The sequence below is a fragment of the Coturnix japonica genome, chromosome 8, assembly GCF_001577835.2.
Source record: "Coturnix japonica isolate 7356 chromosome 8, Coturnix japonica 2.1, whole genome shotgun sequence".
In the NCBI taxonomy this organism is placed as follows: Eukaryota; Metazoa; Chordata; class Aves; order Galliformes; family Phasianidae; genus Coturnix; species Coturnix japonica.
In genome coordinates, this window is record NC_029523.1 from 18,076,990 (window position 1) to 18,097,594 (window position 20,605).

At 48.8% G+C, this 20,605-nt stretch overlaps 2 protein-coding genes across 4 annotated transcripts in view; one reads left to right on the forward strand and one right to left on the reverse strand.

Annotated features, from left to right (window-relative positions):
• Positions 1–17,060, forward strand: part of DMAP1 (DNA methyltransferase 1 associated protein 1) — a 29,355-nt gene extending 12,295 nt beyond the window's left edge. For both annotated transcript variants that reach the window (XM_015870225.2, XM_015870226.2), the window contains exons 8-10: positions 2,705–2,776; positions 12,096–12,168; positions 13,753–17,060. In XM_015870225.2, the coding sequence (XP_015725711.1) occupies positions 2,705–2,776; positions 12,096–12,168; positions 13,753–14,099 (492 nt within the window). In that variant the 3' untranslated portion in view covers positions 14,100–17,060. The remainder of the gene's footprint in view (positions 1–2,704; positions 2,777–12,095; positions 12,169–13,752) is intronic.
• Positions 17,061–18,325: 1,265 nt separating this feature from the next.
• The window catches only part of ERI3 (ERI1 exoribonuclease family member 3), a 94,074-nt gene continuing 91,794 nt past the window's right edge, over positions 18,326–20,605 (reverse strand). The window contains exons 8-9 of one of the 2 annotated variants that reach the window (XR_001556889.2): positions 20,142–20,264; positions 19,767–19,878 (exon numbers count right to left, since the gene is read on the reverse strand). Coding sequence is in view for 1 of the 2 variants with exons in the window: in XM_015870228.2 (XP_015725714.1) it covers positions 19,796–19,878 (83 nt within the window). In the remaining variant the exon portion in view is untranslated. Of the gene's footprint in view, positions 19,879–20,141; positions 20,265–20,605 lie in introns of both variants that reach the window. The other variant, XM_015870228.2, reaches the window with a different exon arrangement.

Consider the following 20,605-nt stretch of genomic DNA (forward strand, 5'->3'; position numbering starts at 1 on the left):
GCCGCTAAGATGATAAATGGAGCAGAGCATCTCTGCTATGGGGAGAGGCTGAGGAAGCTGGGACTTTTTAGCTGGTAAGAAAGGAAGCTTGGGACAGGGGGAAAGATGGTGGATCTTGTCAATGTCTGTAAATAACTGTAGGGAAGACACACAGAGGGTAAAGCCAGGCTGTTGTCAGTGGTGTCCAGTGCCAGGACAAGAGGTAATGGGCACAAACTGCAACACAGGAGGTTCTGTCTAAACATTAGGAGGCACTTCGTTACTGTGTGGGTGATAGTAGCTGTAATAAGTTGCCCGGAAAGGTTGGAAGTCTCCCTCCTTGGAGATCTTTAAAAGCTGCCTGTACATGGACCTGGACAACCTGCTCTGGGTGTCTCTACTTAATCAATGACCTCCAGAGGTCCCTTCCAGCTGTTCTGTGATACTCCTGCATTATGGGAGCTATTGTGTTTCATTTCTTTCTGAGCCAAGCTAAAGTCTAAGAAGACCAGAACACAGATTTTGCTTCATATTTGATGTTACCTTAGTTTTGTTTCCTGGAAAGAAGACAGTGTGAACTGAACTAAAATCAGCACCTTTGGTACGAAGGGGCTGTTCCATCTCAGATATTTCCATCTAATCACTAATAACTCTTGTCCATCCACATTGTGATCAGGGAGCACTTGTCATCATCCTCCAAAAGGTTCTGTGCAGAGAGGGGAGAGAAGAAGTGAAATCTAGAGAGTTATTGCCCGGTGAAGTGTGCTTAATAGCCCCCACTACCTTAAAACTTTCCCCCAACACCCAAGCCAGCATAATGACTATGGTAGTGCTGAGGACTTCATGCACTGAATTCCCTTGAGGGCTGATCTGTTAAAGCTTACCCACTTGTCTTCCTCCGAATAAAGCAGCTCATCATTTGTGGAAATGACAGAAAGGTGATGGTGGAGAATAGGACTGGGAGGATGCTGTGGATGCCAAGATGAGGGAATCTAGCACTAAATGGATGTGGGGCTAGTGCCTATCTGCAGTCATGTACTGGATAGGCAAGTCGAGGTGGGCAGAGAAGCAGTTTCTGTTGTTGCACTAGCATCTTTTCAACCATGACAGAGTCCATTAGGAGTCAATTACCAACCATAGCCAGGAAACGTTAAGAAAAAAATTGCATTTTAACTAAGAATTTGAATCGGGAGCTGCATCAGCATCATTTCAACAAAGGAAAATCATTTACCAAAGAGTCAATTGAGGTTGAAGCGTTTACAGCATGTACAGGCACGCAAGGCAAAAGAACTCATTTAATTGCTTATGTTCTGAGTGCAGTCAGAGTTGTCTCAGCTAAGCCAACAGTGCTGATTTACCTTCAGAGCTTGTGTCAGGGTGTTCAGCAGCAGACTGGGAAGCAGAGTTTGGGGCATCTGAAAGCCAGCCTTCATCCACAGGAAGCAGGGAGGGCTAGTTTTTGATTGCAGCCTTCTCTGTCCCTAATAATGCAAGGAGAGAGGCTGCAACCTGCTAAATCTTAAAGTGATCCCCTAAAAGTTGGTAGTTAGAGATAACTTTTTCCATCATGGGCACATTTAGAAAATTCTTCCTGGGGCCTCTGATGATTGGGGTGACCAGAGAGAACAAAAATATGAATGCCTGGCCACGCAGAGTGATTTGCAAGGTGTTATCTCCAAACGGAGACATAAAGGATAGGTAGCTGATACAGCAGTGGGAGTCAGTGGCAGGGAACTTGAAGAATTGAGTCACTGTCCTTCAGCATCTTTTGTGATCGTGGGGTGGCCCTCAGCTGTATCAGCGCTGTCTGGCATGAACAAAGAGCAAGCAGCAGAAACGATGGAGCAGCAAGGCGAATGCTGTCTGCAAAGAAACTGGGAGATTGGAGATTACTCTTCCTTTTGGAAAAATATGATTGAGCGTGCGTTTTGCAGAGGCTGTGGCTATTGTTGGATTCAATCTTGAGTATCAGTGACCCATCCAGGGGGCCCTGCACTATTCTGTGCAATGGGTCCTGATGATAGTCTGGTTTAATCACTTAAAGGTATGCTCACCTGTGTTCAGCAGCACAGCTGTTTATGGGGTTGCATTTATTTTCTCCATTTTGCTTAAATGCAGCTGTATGCTGTGCCGTCAAGCAGCAGCATTAGAAGTTTACTTTCTCGTATTATCATGCTTAAAATTTGAAGTGGGGAAGAAAGAGAACTATCTAATTAAAGGACAAATGGCAGCTATGTATGAACAGCAGGCTTCCCTGGAGGGGTGCAGTCCCTATGATCTGTGCATCCTCGTTAGTGGGTTCATAATCTGAGCAGATCAGAAGTTTCCCAGCTCTTATATTAGAGAATTTGCAGATTTGGGAAATCTTGGGCTGTTTTGATCAGTGAAACGGGCCAGGTTAGACAGGGATAATAGCGTGCAAATATGCATGTGTTGGTACCACCTTTTAGGGTTAGGGGTTTTGCTCATTAGGTGGGTGTAAGGCTTAGTGGAGAGCAATGCTTTTAAAACTAACTAACAAAGTGGTTGAGCTCTCAGAGGTACCTTCAGCCCCAGTATTTTTCACCTTGAGTTTGTTCAGGATTATCCTCTTCCCCCAGCTCTGACGTGGCCGTGGCAGGTGGTTCTGTCATAGGAAACAGTGTTTCCCCTTCAAATAGTGTCTCTATCAAATGTTGTGTTTTTAGTTTCCTCCATCAACACATCCTGTTTCGATCTCTTTCAGGCCGTTCCTGAGACTGCTGGCATCAAGTTTCCTGACTTCAAATCTGCAGGTGTCACGCTGCGAAGCCAGAGGGTAGGTTGTTCTGGTCCCGTGGGACCTCTCTTAATATCTTTCATTCTGCCTGTTCTCCTTTTATAGGTAAAGAAAGTCAAGATCTTGCCTCTAAAATAAGAAAGGAATTCCATAAATGTGGAGACTCAGAAACTAGGAATGCTGGCTCTGTGGAAGCCAGCACATTGCCTTGCAGGGGCACCTGAGCTTGCAAATGTTTGTGACTGGTGTGTCCGCTCGGCTGTTAGACACACGTGGCAGCTCCATCCCAAATGGAGCTGTTTAATCCAAACAGCTTGCAGCTAAATGTCACGGGCCTTGCAGAGCACCTGTGTCAGTAGGTGAGAAGGTGCATTTAAGGATTGGATTTTTAGATTCTGGCTTGAAAAGAGAGAGGGAACTAAGTGCATCCAATTTTTAGCCTTTCTATTCCCAGTCTCTAGCTTTGGAAAATGTGTGGGAAAAGCACCTTTGTTCATCCTGTCATGCAGGTATCTCTGAGAAAAGAACTTTCTTGCTGTTTTATCTGCAAGACTTGAGATCTGTCTCTTAGCGACACGTTTTGGGATACAAAGTCAGGTAAAGCTGCCTGGCTGGCTGTATGTTTTCAGAGGAGTGTTGATAGCAAAATCCTGTTTGCCCAGTACAAATTTGGTTTCTTTTTCTTAGCAAATAAAAGAATCCTTAGTTGTATTATTGCAGCAAAGGTGGAGAATTAGGTTTCTTGCCTTTCACCCTCACTTGCTAGATCACTTTAAAGAATACTTTATGGGTTGCTGCTTTCATGTCAGAATAGTTTCAGATCTTGTTGGGAATACCCTGGGGCTGTTAATAGAAACACGTTGGGTGCTGCTTTAACTTCCTGGTGTATGTGCACGTTAAAGGTGGCTTGATGCAGAAGTGCCACCACCTGCAGGTTACCTGTGTGAAAAGGGGCTGCAGCCATGAGGAAGAAGAAAAAAACCAACAAAATAAAACCAAACCTCTGCCAAAAAAACAACCAACCAAAACAAAACACCAACAAAAATCCCAGCAAGTGATGGGCAGTACTGCAGTGCGTGTGCTGAGATTTATGGAAGCAGGGCAGATGTGTTCTCCAGCACTAAGATAAATAGAGTAATTTATGGAGATTGATTTAGATTTTGGAAACTAAGAACTGATGGTTGATCTTTCTTATTTCTTTTTCCCCTCTGAAAGAGAAACTGAGCAATAACCTGTCAGTGATGGAACCATCTGGCAAAGCCAGCAGCCTTTTTGTGTGCCAAACAACACAATTCAGATCCCATCCCTTGTGCAAATGGGTGCTACAGGCTTCTCCCTGTTCACTTTAATGCTTAGAAAATGCAGTGGTAAGCTAAGGCATAGCAGTCTGCTTCAGCAGCTTTCAGCCTATGGGATCCAGGCTCCTGAGATGACCTACAGCAGCTCTGTATGTATGCTCTGCTGAAAACCTTTGAGGTAAATGCTGGTATTCTAAGTACCGATCATCTGCAAATTTATAAGAGTGAAAGTCACTGGTTTAGATGGAAAAACAGCTCTTTGCTGCTTGGAAACAGGAATCTTCCCTCCAAGCCAGCAAAATGAATTTGTTTGTAGTCTTTAGTCAGTTGCCTGGGTTCTTTATTTAATTCTTCCCCCTAATAGGTTGACTTCCTTCACATATGGATGATGTGGAGAACTGATTACGTGAGATCGGTACAGGCCTTGTGAACTGGTGAGAGGTGCTGGAGTGCTAAGTGGTATGAAGTAAAGCTGACAATCCGTGCTAATCCAAACACTTCACTTGTGGGATTTTCATGACAAACCCTCTTCACACCAGTGAAGTGTTGGATTGGTAAGAGTGGGAGCTGGCTAGGGCTAGTGGGGGAAGTAGTGTTCTGTGCTGGAAACCTGTACTCTGGCAACATCCAGTGTGAGCTGTTTTGCTCTGAGCACACCGGAAAATGATTCCTGAAGGCTTGTGATATCCTTTTGCCTGAAGGCTTAAAGGGTTCCTCACCTACCTGCTTCTGTTGTCCTCTCCATTTTGTACTTTGCCATCGTTCTTTGCACATTTGTGATGTGGTGCAGCTGGATCTTGTGCTGAGAATGGGGACTCAACCTCTGTCACGTGCAAGAAATGTATCTTATCATCCCAAGGCTGATAGCACTTACTCTTTGATTAGAGAGGTTCTTTTATTTCCTGAAGATTTACCATTAGTCTGATAACTTGAGTTAAATTAATATATAGAAATGTGTCCTTGAAGAAGAAGGTAGTGGTATGTATTCAACTTAATTTCTTCCCAGTAGTTTTAATGACAGCAGCTCAGGCTTTTCAGATTCCCCCTGTTGTAAAAGCTTACAAAAATCTTATGCACAGGCTGAATTTGAAGACTTTTTTTCTAGGATTAATGGTCACTTACAGCCATTATTCTTCATAACTGAAAGTTTCTCCTTCAGCAGACGCTGAAGTGTAATCTTCTCCAGTGAGTTTGACAAGCTGCCTTCTATCACAATGGCTTCAGTCTCCTATTGTTCTCCATAGGGCTGTGGCCACGGGCAAAGAAGGCCACAGCCCCTGTGCCCTTGCTCTGCATGGGATTTCCCCTCTGCCTCCTGACAGCACAGATTGTGAGTTTCTCTAATGGCAGTGGGAAGCTGGGCATTATGAAAAGCTTCATCTTCATTCAAGTCAGCGTATTGCCTTGGTGCCACTGAGAACAGGAGGTGGTAGCAGATGTTTGGGAAGGGAGTAAAACCTTTTCATGAGTTCCTTGAAAAGGAATTTTACACCTTTGCCTTTGGTGTTAGGAAAGCTGTTATGAAAATAACACCAGGAATGTATTATTAATTCTAAGTGTTACTTCTAGAAAGCTTCCTGTTATACCAGCTCTGCTCAGCTGGGAGGGCAGGTAGCCAAAGAGCCAGAGGAAATGAGAGATGAGTAGGGAATTTGTACAGGGAATGGAGAGGAAGAGGCTGAAGGGAAAGCAGGGAACCACGAGGAAGGTTTTGCTGAGGGCCTGCCTAAAGGGAAGGAAAACGAGAGTTGTTAATCTTGAGTCTTTTCCAGGATGCAGCCAAACCGACAGTAACCGCACGTCTGTGATCTGTGCCATGCATTGCTTCTGTAGGGCAGAGCTGGGTTTGTTTTGAATTTACCACAGTGTTTGTGTGCCACGTCGTGTTCAGCTTTAAGTTTTTCTTCAGGGCATGTTTTGGCACATTTAACTTCTCTTTGGCGTTTTACCTTAAGTTGCTCATTTTCTTTCTCAGCTTTGTCTATAGATTTTAAGCTATGATTAGCTAGTGCTGTTGAATGGCAGCAGTGGTGCTTTTATGGAGGAAGACGATGGATGCAAAAGGATGGACATTTGTCCGTGTTTCAAATATTGATCTGTGTCCTTGCTCTATTGTCACGGCTTTGGAAACAAAGGAACTGTAAGAAAATCTATTGAGTGATGTCTCGTGGTAACAAAACAGAACTTGAGGGTGAGAAGGAGTTTGTGGAGATCTCAGCCCACAGGAAGGACTGCAGCTCAGTCATTTGGAGCTGGCCATCTTCTCTCAGGAAGGGCTTTCAGGCAGCAGGGTGGCCCCTTCTGCTAACAGGCATCTTGTAGACAAATTGCCCCTCGAACCAATTAATAAAAGTGTAGAAGAAGGCAAATTTCAAGTACAGCTTTAGTACCCATTGATTCAAATATTCACACTCAACAGCTTTTAAATATTTACTAGCCAGCTGAGCATTTTGTTTTTAGCACTGATTAATGAGTAAGAATTTACTGCGGTTGTAGGGGGAATGTGTGTGTGATTTCTTTTCCATCTCTCTTTTTTTTCTTGGAGTATGAACTGAGTGCTTACTGCAGCACTGAGATGAATGATACTTGAGGGGAAGATGGGGTTGTGTGTGTGTTTATCCTCCCTGTTTGGTCTGACTCGCAATTAAATGGCCAAGCACAGCGCCTGTTTACTCTGTAGCAGAGGCTGTTGGCTCTGTTCCTTGCCTGTCATTAATGCAAACCCAGACCTCATCGGCTGCGACCATGTGAAACATCTGTCTGTCCTGTGATCAATACTGTCCCTTCAGAGGCTTAGCTTTGGAAGCAGTTCCATAAAATATCAGTTTATTTGGATTTGATACATTTAATTACTTGGAGCAATTAATAATTTATTTGTTTTGTATCGATTGCAGTCTGAGGCATCTCGGTAGGATAGTCTGGTGGTGGTCAGCACGCTCTTATTAGGTAGGAAAGTTTATGTTTCCATGTCTGAACTTCCCATGCATCAGTTAGCTGAATTGTGCTCATTGCTTCTGCTAGCAGTTTTTCAGTAGAGAAGCTGTAAATTTTGCACTCTGCAAGAGAGTGGGAGAGAGTAATGTCCACGGGGAGCCTGCCAGGGGCACGAGAGGAGGACGGCGTGCTCGTTTCTGTGAGTAAATGTTATGAACAAATCGTGCAGGCTGGATCAAACTCATGTTGTGGCGTTACTGTGGACACGTTGCATTACACGCCCTTTAATTAGGGCTAAGTGAGGGCTGGTGTGTGTTCTAATTAAATGCATGTCTGTAAAGACTCAAAGAGGATGAAAGTGTGGGAGTGTTTATTTTTAAAGAGAGCAGTGGAAGGATACAGCATCTTGAATGAACTAGTGAAGGTGAATCCAACATACTTCCCATGCTGACATTCTTAACTAACCTGCAGGGCAATTAATGTTAAATAGCTGGAAGAAAAATGCATCCATCACTGTTTTCATCTAGCTCTGTGCTGTGCAAGAGCATCTGGACCAGAGCCTTCCTAGACTCTCAGGTGGAAAGAGAGCACTCTGGTGCAGTCATGGGGTTTCTAAAATAAGAGTAGGTGTCATCCTCCAGCAAGTCAAGCAGGCTTCATCTGCTTGAAGGAATGAAGTATGGAGTTTGTATTTATGCACAAGTGATTTGGGAATTTGTGAGGTACGTCTGACTTCTGTCTAAAACCAGAACCTGAGATAACCACTTAGGAAAGTTAATGTGGGCATGTTTTCTTAAAGTATTGTTTTATTTAGCACTAAACCTCACTGATGGAGCGAGTCGATGGTCACATGCCTTCCCAAAGGGATTGTTGTGTTTAATGTGTTACGTTGCATCACAAGGATGGCATGGCACTATGATATATATATTTTTAATGATTATTTTTATCTTTCCTAAATCTCAGTCTGGCAGATCAGCAGGCACTGTTGTAATCCATCGGGTCTGTGGCTGGAAGCTGGGTCAGAGGTAATTGTGCACATTCATAGAGGCAGAGAATATCTGTGTTAGCTTCCAACTTTTCCAACTTTTGCATATATCCACTGTAATTACCCATACACTTCTCATTGTACTGCTTTAGTTCTGAGCAGTTGAGCACTTTAAATTTCCAGAAACGTGCACATTCAGACTTGAAATTGAATTTCTCTGCTGGGGTCTTTTAAATTGCTGAGCTCCAAGGCTAAAATACGTAATATGGTTCTTTCCTTCCTTGAGTCTTAAAACTGTGCAAAAGTGGAGGCTCTCTGTTCCTGCAGAGTAGAGCCATGCAGCAGGGAGAAGGTTGACCTTCTTTCCCCATCTTCAGCCAGAAAATGCAGACAGCATTATTCATCTGAAACTTCAGCACTGTGTCTTCCTGGAAACCCACTCAACAGCTCAGTACTCTAAAGACATCCATGAAGAAAGGGCCTAATGAGAAAGTTTTCTTGAATAGCTGCTGAAATCCGTGAGGAAGGTGGTTTTCAATGTCAGTGAGCTCTACTGTAATGCTGAACAACAGTCCTGGTGCGTAAAACCACAGTTTTATGGCTGCAGAGACACAGGTCAGAAGCATGGAGTTCTTGGGTTTAACAGTCTTAGGACGTTTTGGTGGGGGTTGGGGAAGGATGACTTCGAGGTAAAGACTGCCTTGAATTAAAATAGAGTGCAGCATCAGGGAGGGTGAAATGTCATGTGAAATGCCCAAATAACCATTGATCAATCATTGAAAATTCTTGGCTTTTGGTGAGAGAGCAAACAAGAAGTGGGATCATCAACGTGGGATTCTTGGGATTGCCAAAAATGGGGCATTTACAAGAGCAGGGCATTTAAAATGGTCACTGATATATAATCACACATAGGATGCAGCTTAATCTGTCCCTGTAGGTTCTGCAGGCCCGTCCCATTCCCAGCACAGATCTCCATGCTCATTGCTACCTGCCAGCTGGTGATGCTGCAGGACGCAACAGGGCTCTGTGTTGCAAGCACTGCAATTACACAGCCTTCATTACTCTTCCAAAATAAACTTAAATCCATTTATGACTGTGCTTAAAAGTATGATCGTAAATCATGAAAATTGAGTGGCACGCAGCAACAAATGAAGCGAGTCCGTTTGGGGAGGTTGTATCTTCAGTTCTTTCTTATCATGTTTGTTCATTTAATGAGTTTTGCCGATTTGCAATTAATTTGCAGTAGGTCTCCTGGTCATTAGCGTGAATTAGCAAGGTTTTGTTGGTGGGATGTCTCAAGCATTAAATAAAGGCATAGAAAATCCTGTATCATTTAGAAGCTCAGCACAGTTTCCCTGGAGCAGCGCGGCCTGCCTCTATGCAGGGAGGCTCTGGGGCCCCGTGCTGTTGGTACACGCAATTTTCTGTGAGTCTTTATTTATTTTTCTCCTGATACACGTAGTTCATGTGTTTAGTGCGGGTTGTTTATAGCAAGGACAGAGGATTGCAGTCCTTAAATCAAAAGCGACGTTGGTGTAATTATAAGCGCGGGCTGCTGTTGTGAACGGGGCTGTAGGGAGAGGCTGTCAGAGGAGCAGAGCATCCGAAATATAGTAACCTCAAAAATCCCAGCTAATCAGTTTTCTGACTGGAGCAATCTGTTTCCCAGGTATTATTATTATATGGGGACTTTAAAGATAATAAATAACAGTAATAGTCTGGCATAAGGAAGGAAAGAAAAGGGCAAATGCCATTCACCTCGGAAGCTGTGGTTGCCTGCTGGAGTTCTCCGAGGAACATAATTTCCCTTAGCTTCTGCAGAGGGCTCGGTCCACAGCAATGCAAAGAGAATCCCAGGAGCTGCGGGGTGAGCATTGGGGTTGCCCTAAACAGTGCTTTTTGGTAATGCAGAGATAGGGCCTTCAGACAGCACCTATCCCAGTGTGCTCATCAGTAGCCAGGGAGCTGTGCTGTGACCTGCAGTCCCTGTGGGCTACCTCATTCCTCAGCAATGAGGGCAGCTGAGGCAGCACTCCCAGCACACCAGCATGTCTCTGGGCGGCTGCTGAAGGCATTGGAACAAAGAAGGCTTGCTGAAGTCAGCTTGGGCCTCTCTGAGCGATACAGGACACGAAGACTTCTCTCCTGCAACAAGGCAGCCCAGCTAACGGACCCTGGCTAACAGATTATCAGCAGCATTTGAGTAATAGACTGCTCATTTAGTTTTAATACATTTTGCATAGAGAGCAATCAGCCTTCATCAGTCTTAGAGATGAATTGGCTTAGCCTGCTAAATTCTAAAGATATTAGTCTGACAGCAGCCACATAAATCATAACATTTTCTTAATGATGGTAAAATTAAAATATACTCTTGCTTTGAGAAACCAATGAAGCCTTCCTCTTTGCAGGACAGATCCTCCTGCCTGAATTAAAGGGAAGTTTAATTGATATATTTTTAAACTAAACAAACAGCCCCATTCCTCTTCAGCATCTCTGGTGTTCTGTTATTTGATGTGAAATTAACTGGTGCCTGCCCCATCCTCTGATCTTTGGGAGTCATCAGTAAAGGCCTTGGCTTGGTGTTCTTTGACCAGACTCCATTGAGCAGGTGCAGGACACGCAGTACTTACACTTGAAGGTTTTACCAGAGCAGTCGTTTGTGTTGCTAATAGTTTTGTTGAGCTGGTGAAAGCCTCCTCGGGGAAAAGCTTCTGCTCTTCCTGGAAGCAGCAAACCAAGACCTGTTGTCTGTCTGCCTACCCAGGCGTGAACTTCTCTCATTTCTTGTCCCGTGTTCCTGCAGTTGACTTGAAGTCCAGAGTGCTTTTGTCACTGGCGCTTGACAAAAGGGCATCTTGTCTCTAACTGGGAGATGTGGGTGCTGGGAGCGAGAGTGAAGATGCTCTCAGGGCTCTGAAAATCATGCAGGTACTGTGTGTCCGGATCTGTTCAGTGATCTCATGATGCTGGGCTTTCTGTTAATGGTTTGTGCCCTAGAAGTCAGGGATTGCACAAGCAGAGCTGTGCTGCTCATCTTTAAAGTTCTGGGTGGTTCCTTATGGGGCAGAACAGTTCTCTGGACTGAGGTCTCTTGCTCTCAGGAATGTTTCATGATGCTCCAAGCTGGTTCAGACACCGAGCCCAGGACTCCCATGGTATAATAATGGGACAGAGGTGCCCTCTGGTCCTTGGCTGCAGGGGTGGGGTGGAGAAGCTGGGGCTGTGGAGGTACAGTAGGACATACCCAGCCATAGCTGGATGGCCAGCCAGGTGTTTGGCACTGTGTATTGCCTTTCTCCTGCTCTGTCTTTTAGCATTGTTGAGGAAAGAATGCTCTTTCATTTGTTAGCAGATGCATCCACAGGACTTGGAGCCCTGTTGTCCCTTCCATATTGTTCCAGCTGCGTTTGTGCAGCTTGTCATCTAATAAACGCTTGGTCTGAGCAGCTCGCACTCCTGCTAGAGCCCAAATGAATGCAGAGGAAGGACCCTGCTAAGTGTATGCATTCTTCCTCTCCTGGCCAGCTCCGATTCCCTTTCATAGCTCACATCTGATGCTTCCTCTCTCACCTAGCCCCTTAGCTCCGATGTAAATGTGTGTTCACACTTCCGCCAGTCAAGTAACTGTGCTCTCTCTGTCTCTCCCCTTTGTTATAAAGCCCGCTCTGTAAATGAATCCCACAGGTCTGGGGCTCAGCAGGTAAAAGGAGAAGTGAGTCTGTTAGCGCATGAGTCTAATCAGGCCGGCTAAAGCGAATAAAGTAGGGCAGCATTGCACATTAGCCACTGTGTAAATGAGCCCTTTGATGGGCTGGGCACCGCGGGAGAGGGTTTGAAGCCAAGAAGAACTTTTGTTGTTAATTCAGTGACACATGGAAGCTGTAAAACAGCGTGTCTTGCACACACACGAGAGAGAAAATAAAAGCCTTCGCGACCGGGCTTTTCAATACCTGCCCTCGGACCTAGTCTGAAAACTTTCAGCCCCTGTCTCCTTCTCTTACCACTTGATTTTCCTTTCTTTCCCTTTCTTTTTTTGTTCCCCCTGCACTATAAAAAGAAAAGCTCTCTTGCCTTTTGAACTAGACGGCTGTGAGTGAGGGCTATCTCTGAGCTGTGTGGCTCTGTTACCTTTGTGTTCCAGATGAAACTGCCAAGCTCGGTGGGACAGAAGAAGATTAAAGCCCTGGAGCAGATGCTGATGGAACTCGGAGTAGGTGAGTAAAGGGGGCACGCGAGAGAGAAAGAGACACACAGAGCTTGCCTTTGTTCTTGAGATGGGCTATTTTTTCCCCTAGTAATACAGCCAGTTTCTTGAATAACAGTATGTGAATGGTTTTTAAAATATTTTATGTGTTTAAAAAAAAAAGGAGAAAGAGGGTAAAAGCCAGAACAAGATGCACAGGGCTTTTTTTTTTCTTCTTCTTTTTTTTTCTTCCCTTTCCTCCCAGTAGAAAAATGTTTTAAAAGGCCCTTTGTTTCTCTCTTGTTTGGGTCCTTTTAACTATCAAGAGAGGCAGCGCAGTATTAGGAAGGCAAATCTCAGCCTTGCAGGGAGAGGTACTTGTAAGTGCGTTAGTGACCATGGCACACACATTGTTCAGGGCTGCCCTGTCTCGCTTTCAAGCTTCGTTTCCTCTTAATTTACTGCTCATGGTGGCAAGTCCAAAATGCGTCTGGGACTTTTCATCCCCCCTTTATAGGTAGCACGCTGTGTGAAAATCTGGAGCATCTCTGCTGAAAGGCGAGTAAACACACAGCCCTCGCTCTTGAACTCTGGTGTCTTAGCAGCAGAAAGAAGGGTTCACTTCCCACATACAGTGCCCGCACGTAGCTGGAAGGGAAGCAGTGCAGCTGCTGCCCTCCATGCAGCAGGTACAGGGCCTACAGGTCCTGCAGGTCCCCACATGTGATGCCCTTTGGTCGGACACCTGATGGCTCCTTTCCCCCCCATTCCCCTCATGTCTGGGGGAATGAAAACCAAAAATCCTTATGGGTGATTTACAGCAGCTTAGCGAGCCCTGCTCCCAGCTCTGACTGCTTTCAACTTCTGTTAGTTTTTGGGGCCAACGGGTCCCTGGCTTCATACGTTGCCTCAGAGCCTGTGTGCAGTTTTGAAAGCCTCCTGCAGCTGGTAAAAGCAGCTCAACCCTGCTAATTTCCCTTCTTTGCTTTAAAACTAAAGGAGTCACTGGTTTATTTGTTGTTTTTTTTTTTTTTTTTTTTTCTTCCCCTTTTTAGGAGCAGTCTGTAGCCCAGGGAAAAAAATAGGTGTATCTTCTGAATGACAATAAAGGAGAAATAGATGGAAGGAGATTAATTGCGGTATATAAGTGTTTAGTGGAATGGTAGGATTGAGGCTGAGAGCCAGCTGAGCTTGCTAGGGAAGCCTTGGGGAAGGATCTGAGTGGCTCTTAGAGCTCACTTTCCATGAGGGCAAGGAGGGGGTTTGTGTCCTCCTACTCCCTCTTTACAGAGTACATGCATTTAAAGGGCTTTTTGGAGCTCCAGCTGTGTTGTGCCTTAAGGTACAGAAAAAACACCTGGGCTTTGTGTGGGTGAGCACAGTGCTGGCAGGGTGGGATCATTTGGTTGTGCTGCAAGAGGGCAAAGACACAGAGCTTCTTCCTTTTCCAGCACATGTAGTTATTCCTGGCTCTGTGTGCATGTATGTGACTGGCTGCAGCAGAATGTGTAGTGTAGGGTGGTGGTGGTCTGCCATTGGAACTGCACCTCTGTAGGGTTCTCCAGATGCAGGGTTGCAGCTCTGGGTGTTTAACGAGGCTCCTTTTTCTCCCTAGATCTCAACCCTATGCCCACTGAGGAGATTGTGCAGATGTTCAACGAGCTGCGGAGTGACCTGGTACTGCTGTATGAGTTGAAGCAAGCCTTCGCCAACTGTGAATATGAGCTGCAGATGTTACGGCATCGCTATGAGGCCCTGGCCAAAGCTGGCACTATTGGCCCCCTCAGTGTGGAAGGCACCCATCCGGATGGCCAGACGGTGCTCGGCATCGAGGAGGGCAAGGGAGATGCCAAGGACCAGATCATTGACGTAGTAGGAGCACCACTGACCCCCAACTCGGTGAGAAGGAAGGTTGTGGGGGCAGAACAGGGAGCGCTCAGGTCTCCGACGCAGATGCCATGACAAGTGCTGGGGATGCTGCCCTGCTCTCCCTCCAGGCGTGCGTGTCCAAGGGAGCACAGCGCGCCTGTTCCCCCAAGTCTCAGTGCTCTCTGGGCACGTCTCCTGTGCTGGACAGTGTTCTTGGTGCTATAGGTGGGGTCAGCAGGTCTTTCTTCATCCTGCATGCAGGCAGATGGCTTGATGTGGTGCCACCGTGAACCAAAGCAGTGAAGCTTTGGATGATGAGAGCTTGCACCGGGGCAGCGGCAGTGATGCCAGTACAGCTGCAGACCTGAGGCATTTTCCTCCAAGCCACATAAGGGCTGCTCAGCAGAGGAAAGCAAGTGGGAAAAGCAGTCTTGATATGATGAGCCATGACCTGCCCTAGTCCCTGGAGTCAAGTGCTATCCCTGCCTGGGGCAGGAGGCTTGGGAAGGAGAGAGGTGTTTGAAAAGCTGAGGGGTGTTTCTATACCCTGCTTCCAGTGTTGAAAGAAAAGCCAGACCTCGAAGTTGTAAAAGCAAGCACTGAAGCTTTGCAAGAGCAGCCTGTGCTTGTCCATCTGCAGGTTGTAAATCAGCAGCCCTCTCCTCCCTAACTCCACAAGGGCAAGTTGCTCAGCCCCGAGGCAGTGGTGTGCCTAGGGGTCAGGCAAGGCTGCTTTCCCCTCTGTGCAGTCCCCTGGAGCAGCTGAGCTGAACTGTGTGATAAAGAGCTGCCCGTCTCCACGCAGTGGCATCCCTGACGCCTCAGATATACTGCCCCGGTAGCGTCACAGACCTTTACTTTCTAAAATGTATGATGTATTATTTCAGGATATTCAGAACACCTTATCTGTCAGCAGCAGAGGTGACGCATTAATCTGGACTTGAGTAATGTCCTATTCAGTTGTGACAACATGGAGTCATAAGGAAGCGCTCCACCGAGACAGGTTCATGTTTGCAAAGAAGTCTTCTGAATCTTTCTTTCACTGCATTCAATCTCACCCTTCGATGCGGTCCAGAGTATCCCAGTTAGTGAATGCTTGGGGCTGGTTCACATTGCACTGCCTTCCCTCGAGACCACTTGATGGGAAGGCAGTGGTGGCAGCAGCCGTGGCTGCAGGAGGGGCAGCCCAAGTGTGATCCTGACCACGTTCTTCCTCAGCCCCACCTCTTGGAGTTGGAAACAAAGAGGTGGGTCTGGGCAGCACAGAGAGGGTTAAACTGACCTCGTCTCTGACATATTTGAAAGAAATATAATCAAGTTAATTCACTGCAAGGCAAATTCAGTACCTAAAGGGCCTCCATGTTAAATACAGCACTGACCTTTACCGGCTGATTACACAAAGACGACACAATTAGATTAGTCCAAGACAAAAGGTCAAGCACATTCACACTGTGACCATTTTATGCTACCTTTTGAGGGGGGAAAAAATTACCTCCCAGCTGGAGGGGTGTCAGGATGGGGAGGGGAACGGGACCGCTGTGCCACGTTCTGCTTGGCTCAGGTATGTTTGGGGTGTCAGGCAGGTTTGGGCACCACGCTTCCCTCTGCCTTCCCTGCAGTTCTGGGTGGTCAGGCAGTGAGGGGAACCAGCAGCCCATGGCCCACAACCTGCTGTGAGCTGGCAGGATTCACGCAGGTGTCTGCCACTACAGCGCTGGGTTAGCAGTGCCAGTAGTGCAGCTGTTTGTTGAGCAGGAGTTGCAGCACTGTTTGTTGGTGACACCCTGTCCCTTCCTGGGGCTGTTGCAGGGGTTTAAGCTGGCTGTGCCAACCTGGCTTGTGCTTTGCCACTGAGCTGCCTCAGGGGGAGTCGCATAATCTCCCTGCTTACAGATTCCTCCAAGTTAGAGAACCCCTTTGTGCTGCCCATCCATGGCACTCCACATGTTGTATTAAGCATGGATTAGTTCAGTTCCGAGCCAGCTGCTCCCCCAGAGTCAGCTTTGGTTCCCTAGAGAGGAGTATCTTGCTCCAGATGTTGGAGGCAGCGAGTGGCAAAGCAAGGAACAGGACCGTGAGCCCCACGTCCCGTATCCTGCCCCCAGGTGCTGGCAGGGCTGTGTGAAGGCACATCAGAGTCCTGAGATACAGGCTGTCAGCAGCTGCCCCATCCGTCCCTCGTGGCAGTGCTGCCATTGCTTTGTCCCCTTAGGAGCGATGATGTCCCGGTGTCCATGGCCAGCATGAAGCCCTGCATTGTGCTGCCCGGCCACGGCCACCTCATCCCTTCTGCGGCTGCCATCCCCCCCTCCCAGGGGCTGCGGTGCCGGCGCTGACCATTAAAGCCGAGCCAGGATCCCCCCAGTGCTGACCCTGGTAGGACTGTGCTCGGGGCCTTCGGGAGGTGAAAGGTGAGCCGAACTCGGAACAAATTAGTTCCAAGCAGAAGTTCAGCCAGTTACTCCAGATTGGATCCTTTGATTTCCGCGACTCAGACTCCGCTCAGTGATCTGTAATGAGTGACTCTCAGAAATGCTCACATTGCAGCACTTTGTTCCCGAGCTCACAAGTCAGCCCATTAATGGGTAAAGGAAAAGACCTTGAGTCTAAGAAGTCTCGGGTTCAGAGTCAGAATTATTTGACTTTTAAGCTTCCTTTATCTGAACTCCTGCTGACTTCTTGTTTTCTGAGCCTGTTTGAAAGCTAGAAGTTACATTGTTAAGATCAAACATTCTCTCTTTCCAGATGGAGTTACAATATCTGTCTTTTATATATATATATATATTTTAATATATATATATAGTGTATATATACCAGGGTGTATATATTCCACTCTTTTTGTTGTTGTTTAATCGCTCTTTCCATTAAAAGAAACTAGACTTGTAGGCTCTTGTAAATTATAATGTAAAACATTGTTTTTAACCAGACAGTTCCCAATTTTGCTCGAGGCGACTGGAATAGCAGCGCCACAGAAGGCAATAGGAAGGTGATTAATATGAATTTGTGACATAGTTGAAAGATGGGTCTTTTGCCATATAAAGATTATCAAACACACGTGCTCTTCCCCATTAATTCCGCAGCCCTCCCAGGAAAGCCACAAAGCCCGGCTCCTTTGTTTCCAGGGTGGGTTTTTGTTTTTAAACGTACCTTTTGGTCCCCTTGATTACCACGTATTTGATTTTTATAGGGCATCTGTTCACGCTGCCGCGTGGGTTCTCTGGCCCTTTTATTTCCCCGTTAAGCGGATCCCGCGAAGGCAGCCGTGCCAGGGGCTCTGACCAAACCCGTGTGTGTGTTGTATTTAACTTGTAGCCGTGCAAATTCCACCCTCTGTTTGCCGTCTGCCCGGCACGCAGCGGGAATGGGGCCATAGGGCCTCCCACCTCGTGCTGCTCAGACATGGGGACCTGCAGGAGGAGAGCCGGGATGCCTGGCATGTTTGGGGTGCTTGGGGGCAGGGCTGGCCTCTGCCTGCAGGTACATAGGGGGTGGTTCAGTTGGGATCCCATCCCGGTGTGGTGCAGATGGCTCCATCTTACCTTGTGTGCCTGGATTCAGCCCTAAAACGTTCCCTGCTGTAAATGAGGTTGGCTGTGAACCTCGCTCGCCCCAAGTTTTACAGCATCCTGGATGTGCTGCAGCATCGCTGGTACCAGTGGTGGTGGCCAGGGCTCAGGCACTGCAGGTGCAAGGCAGCCCCTGCCATGCGCTCCCCTTGTCCAGAGTGGGGGTGCCCACCCCCTCGCCCCCCCTTTCAAGTGTAACTGGCCATCGATCCGCCATGACAGCGTCCTCTGAGTCACATTCTCGCCTGCAGGAGTAAAGGGCAAAGGCCAAGTTCTTAGTTTTCATAGAAAACTAATTAGACGACTCCATCGAAAATAGCTCAATAAAGCTGATTGGGGGCTGCACAGAGGGAGCCATTAAAGCCCCCGTGACCTTTGCTTGGGTTGGGGCAGCCCCTTCCCTTCTGGAGCTGCCTGTTTCATTCCAGCTGCTCGGCTGGGGTGGGATGGTGGCATCCCTGGGGCTGATCCATGCAGGGCGTGCAGCACATGGGCAGCCTGTCCAGGCCTCCAAACACCCCAGGAGTGGGAGAGAGGAATGGACATCTCGTGCAACTTGTGCTGGAGAGGGAAACAATGCTCCCATCCACAGCCCCAAAGCTGCTTTTGCACATGGCACCCATAGAGGGTGTGCTGGATGCTGTACCCCCAGGGAGGGCAGCGTCCATCCTGCTGCCATGTCTCACCCAGCACACCCCGTCTCAGCCCACTCCACCCCGCATACACTCACACATACACGGACACAGCCTGGGCTCCTTTACCCCCAAACTTTATTCATGTGGCACATTTACAGCAAGGATTGGAATAACTAGACAATGAAAATGCTGGGTTTGCATTATCGGTTGGTTTAACTGGAACACCACACACCATGCAGTCATGTACCGCCAAGTTCAGTGCCTGTATTGCCCTTCTGGCTGCCGTCACCGGCTTCGCTCCAGGCCATGCACGCACGGGCCCGGGGCTGCAGCCTCCCTGCAGGTCAGCACCCGGATGAGGGCTCCATTCAGCAGGGCCCCGGGGCTGGGTGACACTGGATGACACTGGGGGATGCACGCCCTCAGCCTGCCCCGTGGCTGCCCCCGACTGCGAACCCACCCAGCCGGAGGGGATACGCTCGGCAACTCTCTCAGGCAACAAGCCAGCTGCTGCTGAGCATCCGCGGGGACCCGCGAGGGGCACGGGGAGTGCGGGGACCGCGGGCACGCGGGGGCTGAGCCTCAGCATGGGAACCAGGGGAGCGAGAGGCGAGCGGGCCGGGGGACCTGGGCCGATTTGCAGATCCCCTGCTCCAGGTACCTGTGGGTCGGGGGCCAGCGCGCGCTGGCACGTCCACCGCCGGCAATGGACGCGGTGCTGCGGCACACCTGGCCCCGGCGGAGATGGGACGGGTCGGTGGTGCTGGCGCAGGGCTGGGCATCCCACCCATCCCCGAGAGGCACGAGCTGACGGGATGGGGACGGGATGGGGACGGGACGGGGGCTCTGCACGCTGTCACCTCCCTCCTGCTGCCCGCCAACCCGCCCGCCAGGCCCCTGCCTCACTGAAGGGAGCCCTCCGGGGCCCCGCAGCCCGCAACCGGGGCTGCCAGGGGCTCTGCAGCGGAGAATACAGGCACTTCACCTTGAACATAAAGAGACGGATTGCGTTTGTCACATACAGGAGTCAGAGAGGGGTTAGTGTCGATTCAAAAAGAGGGGAAGAAGGCGCTCGGGGAGAGGCTGGGGCTGGCGGGGAGGGTGGGGGCCGTCTCGACACTGCTGAGTCTCTACGAGCGCGGCGCGGGCACGCACTGCAGCAGCCGTCAAGGCCTGAAAACATAAAACCAGCGAAAAGAAAGAAGGGAAGGCGGGGACGGCCCATGCCGGGGATGTGGGACGTGGTGGCTACGGGGTGGGGTGGGAGAGGGAGGACGGGGTGGGACGCGGAGGGAGGGATGGAAATCGGGAGCCAAAGAAAAGAACAAACTACAAGTCTAAAATGTGGTGCAAGCGCCCTACGCGGCTGTCCGCTAGCATGGCATAATGTCCGGAGCAGCCCAGAGAGGGAGTCACATCAGGTCTACACAGATTTGCCTTCCCATATATACAACCTCTACTGGAGTAACAGCTGAATTGAGATTTGTGTCGGTTCCTCTGGCCTCGGTTGCCGTTTGAATGCTAGAGCCCGTCCTCCCCGCCTCGCCGGCGCCGGGCGCATGCAGCCCTGCCTGGCCTGCCCTGGGGATCAAAAGGGTTTGGAGGTCTGCTTGAAGATGAAGCCTCTATGGGCCAGTGTCTTCATGATGTTGGCGATGTTCTTACAGTCATCTGCGGAGAGAGCACAGAGGCACTGGGTTACAGAGGGCCGGGTGCAGCGACATCACCTGGGCTGTGTCCCCATGTTGGGCTCCAGCTCCCAGCCGTGTCCCCACGTGCCCAGCGCCCACACTACCCCACGAGTGCACCACTAAAGGGGCTGCCCTGCTCAGAGCCATCCCCGCTGTGGCCTCAGGCTGCACCAGCCGCCACGCAGCCGCGGTGCTGGGGGACGGCCGGAGCGTGGGGAGGGGGCAGGCGCTGCCGTTATTTACCTGGGACTAAACGCAGGCACCGTTTGCTAAAATAGAAGCCGGGCTTAAATTGATTCCTGGTGTCTATATTTCATGTTGAAAATTGGCTTGTAAATCCATGTTTTGATCTATGAGGGCCGTCTCCTTAAGAAAAAGCAAGAGTAAATGTGTAATTTCTCCCTTGACAGCACACGGCACAGAGGCGATCCTTCTTCCCGCTCCCCTCCGTTTCGGGACAGCTCCACTCGTTCCGATTACCACTCTTTCTTCCTCGCCCCACGCCTTGATGTCTCCATTTCATTACCGCGCGCCCATTTATCAAGCTGTTACCGTAAGGGTGACTTTGCCCACTTGCGTGTGGCAGCGGGGCCCGGCCGGCGCGGGGAGCGGTGCCCGGGGAGGGGGTGAGGGCTGAGCCCCCCTCTCCCCGCCGCTGCCGGATGGATGTTGTGGCGGAGGGAAGGCTGCATCATTACTGATGTGTA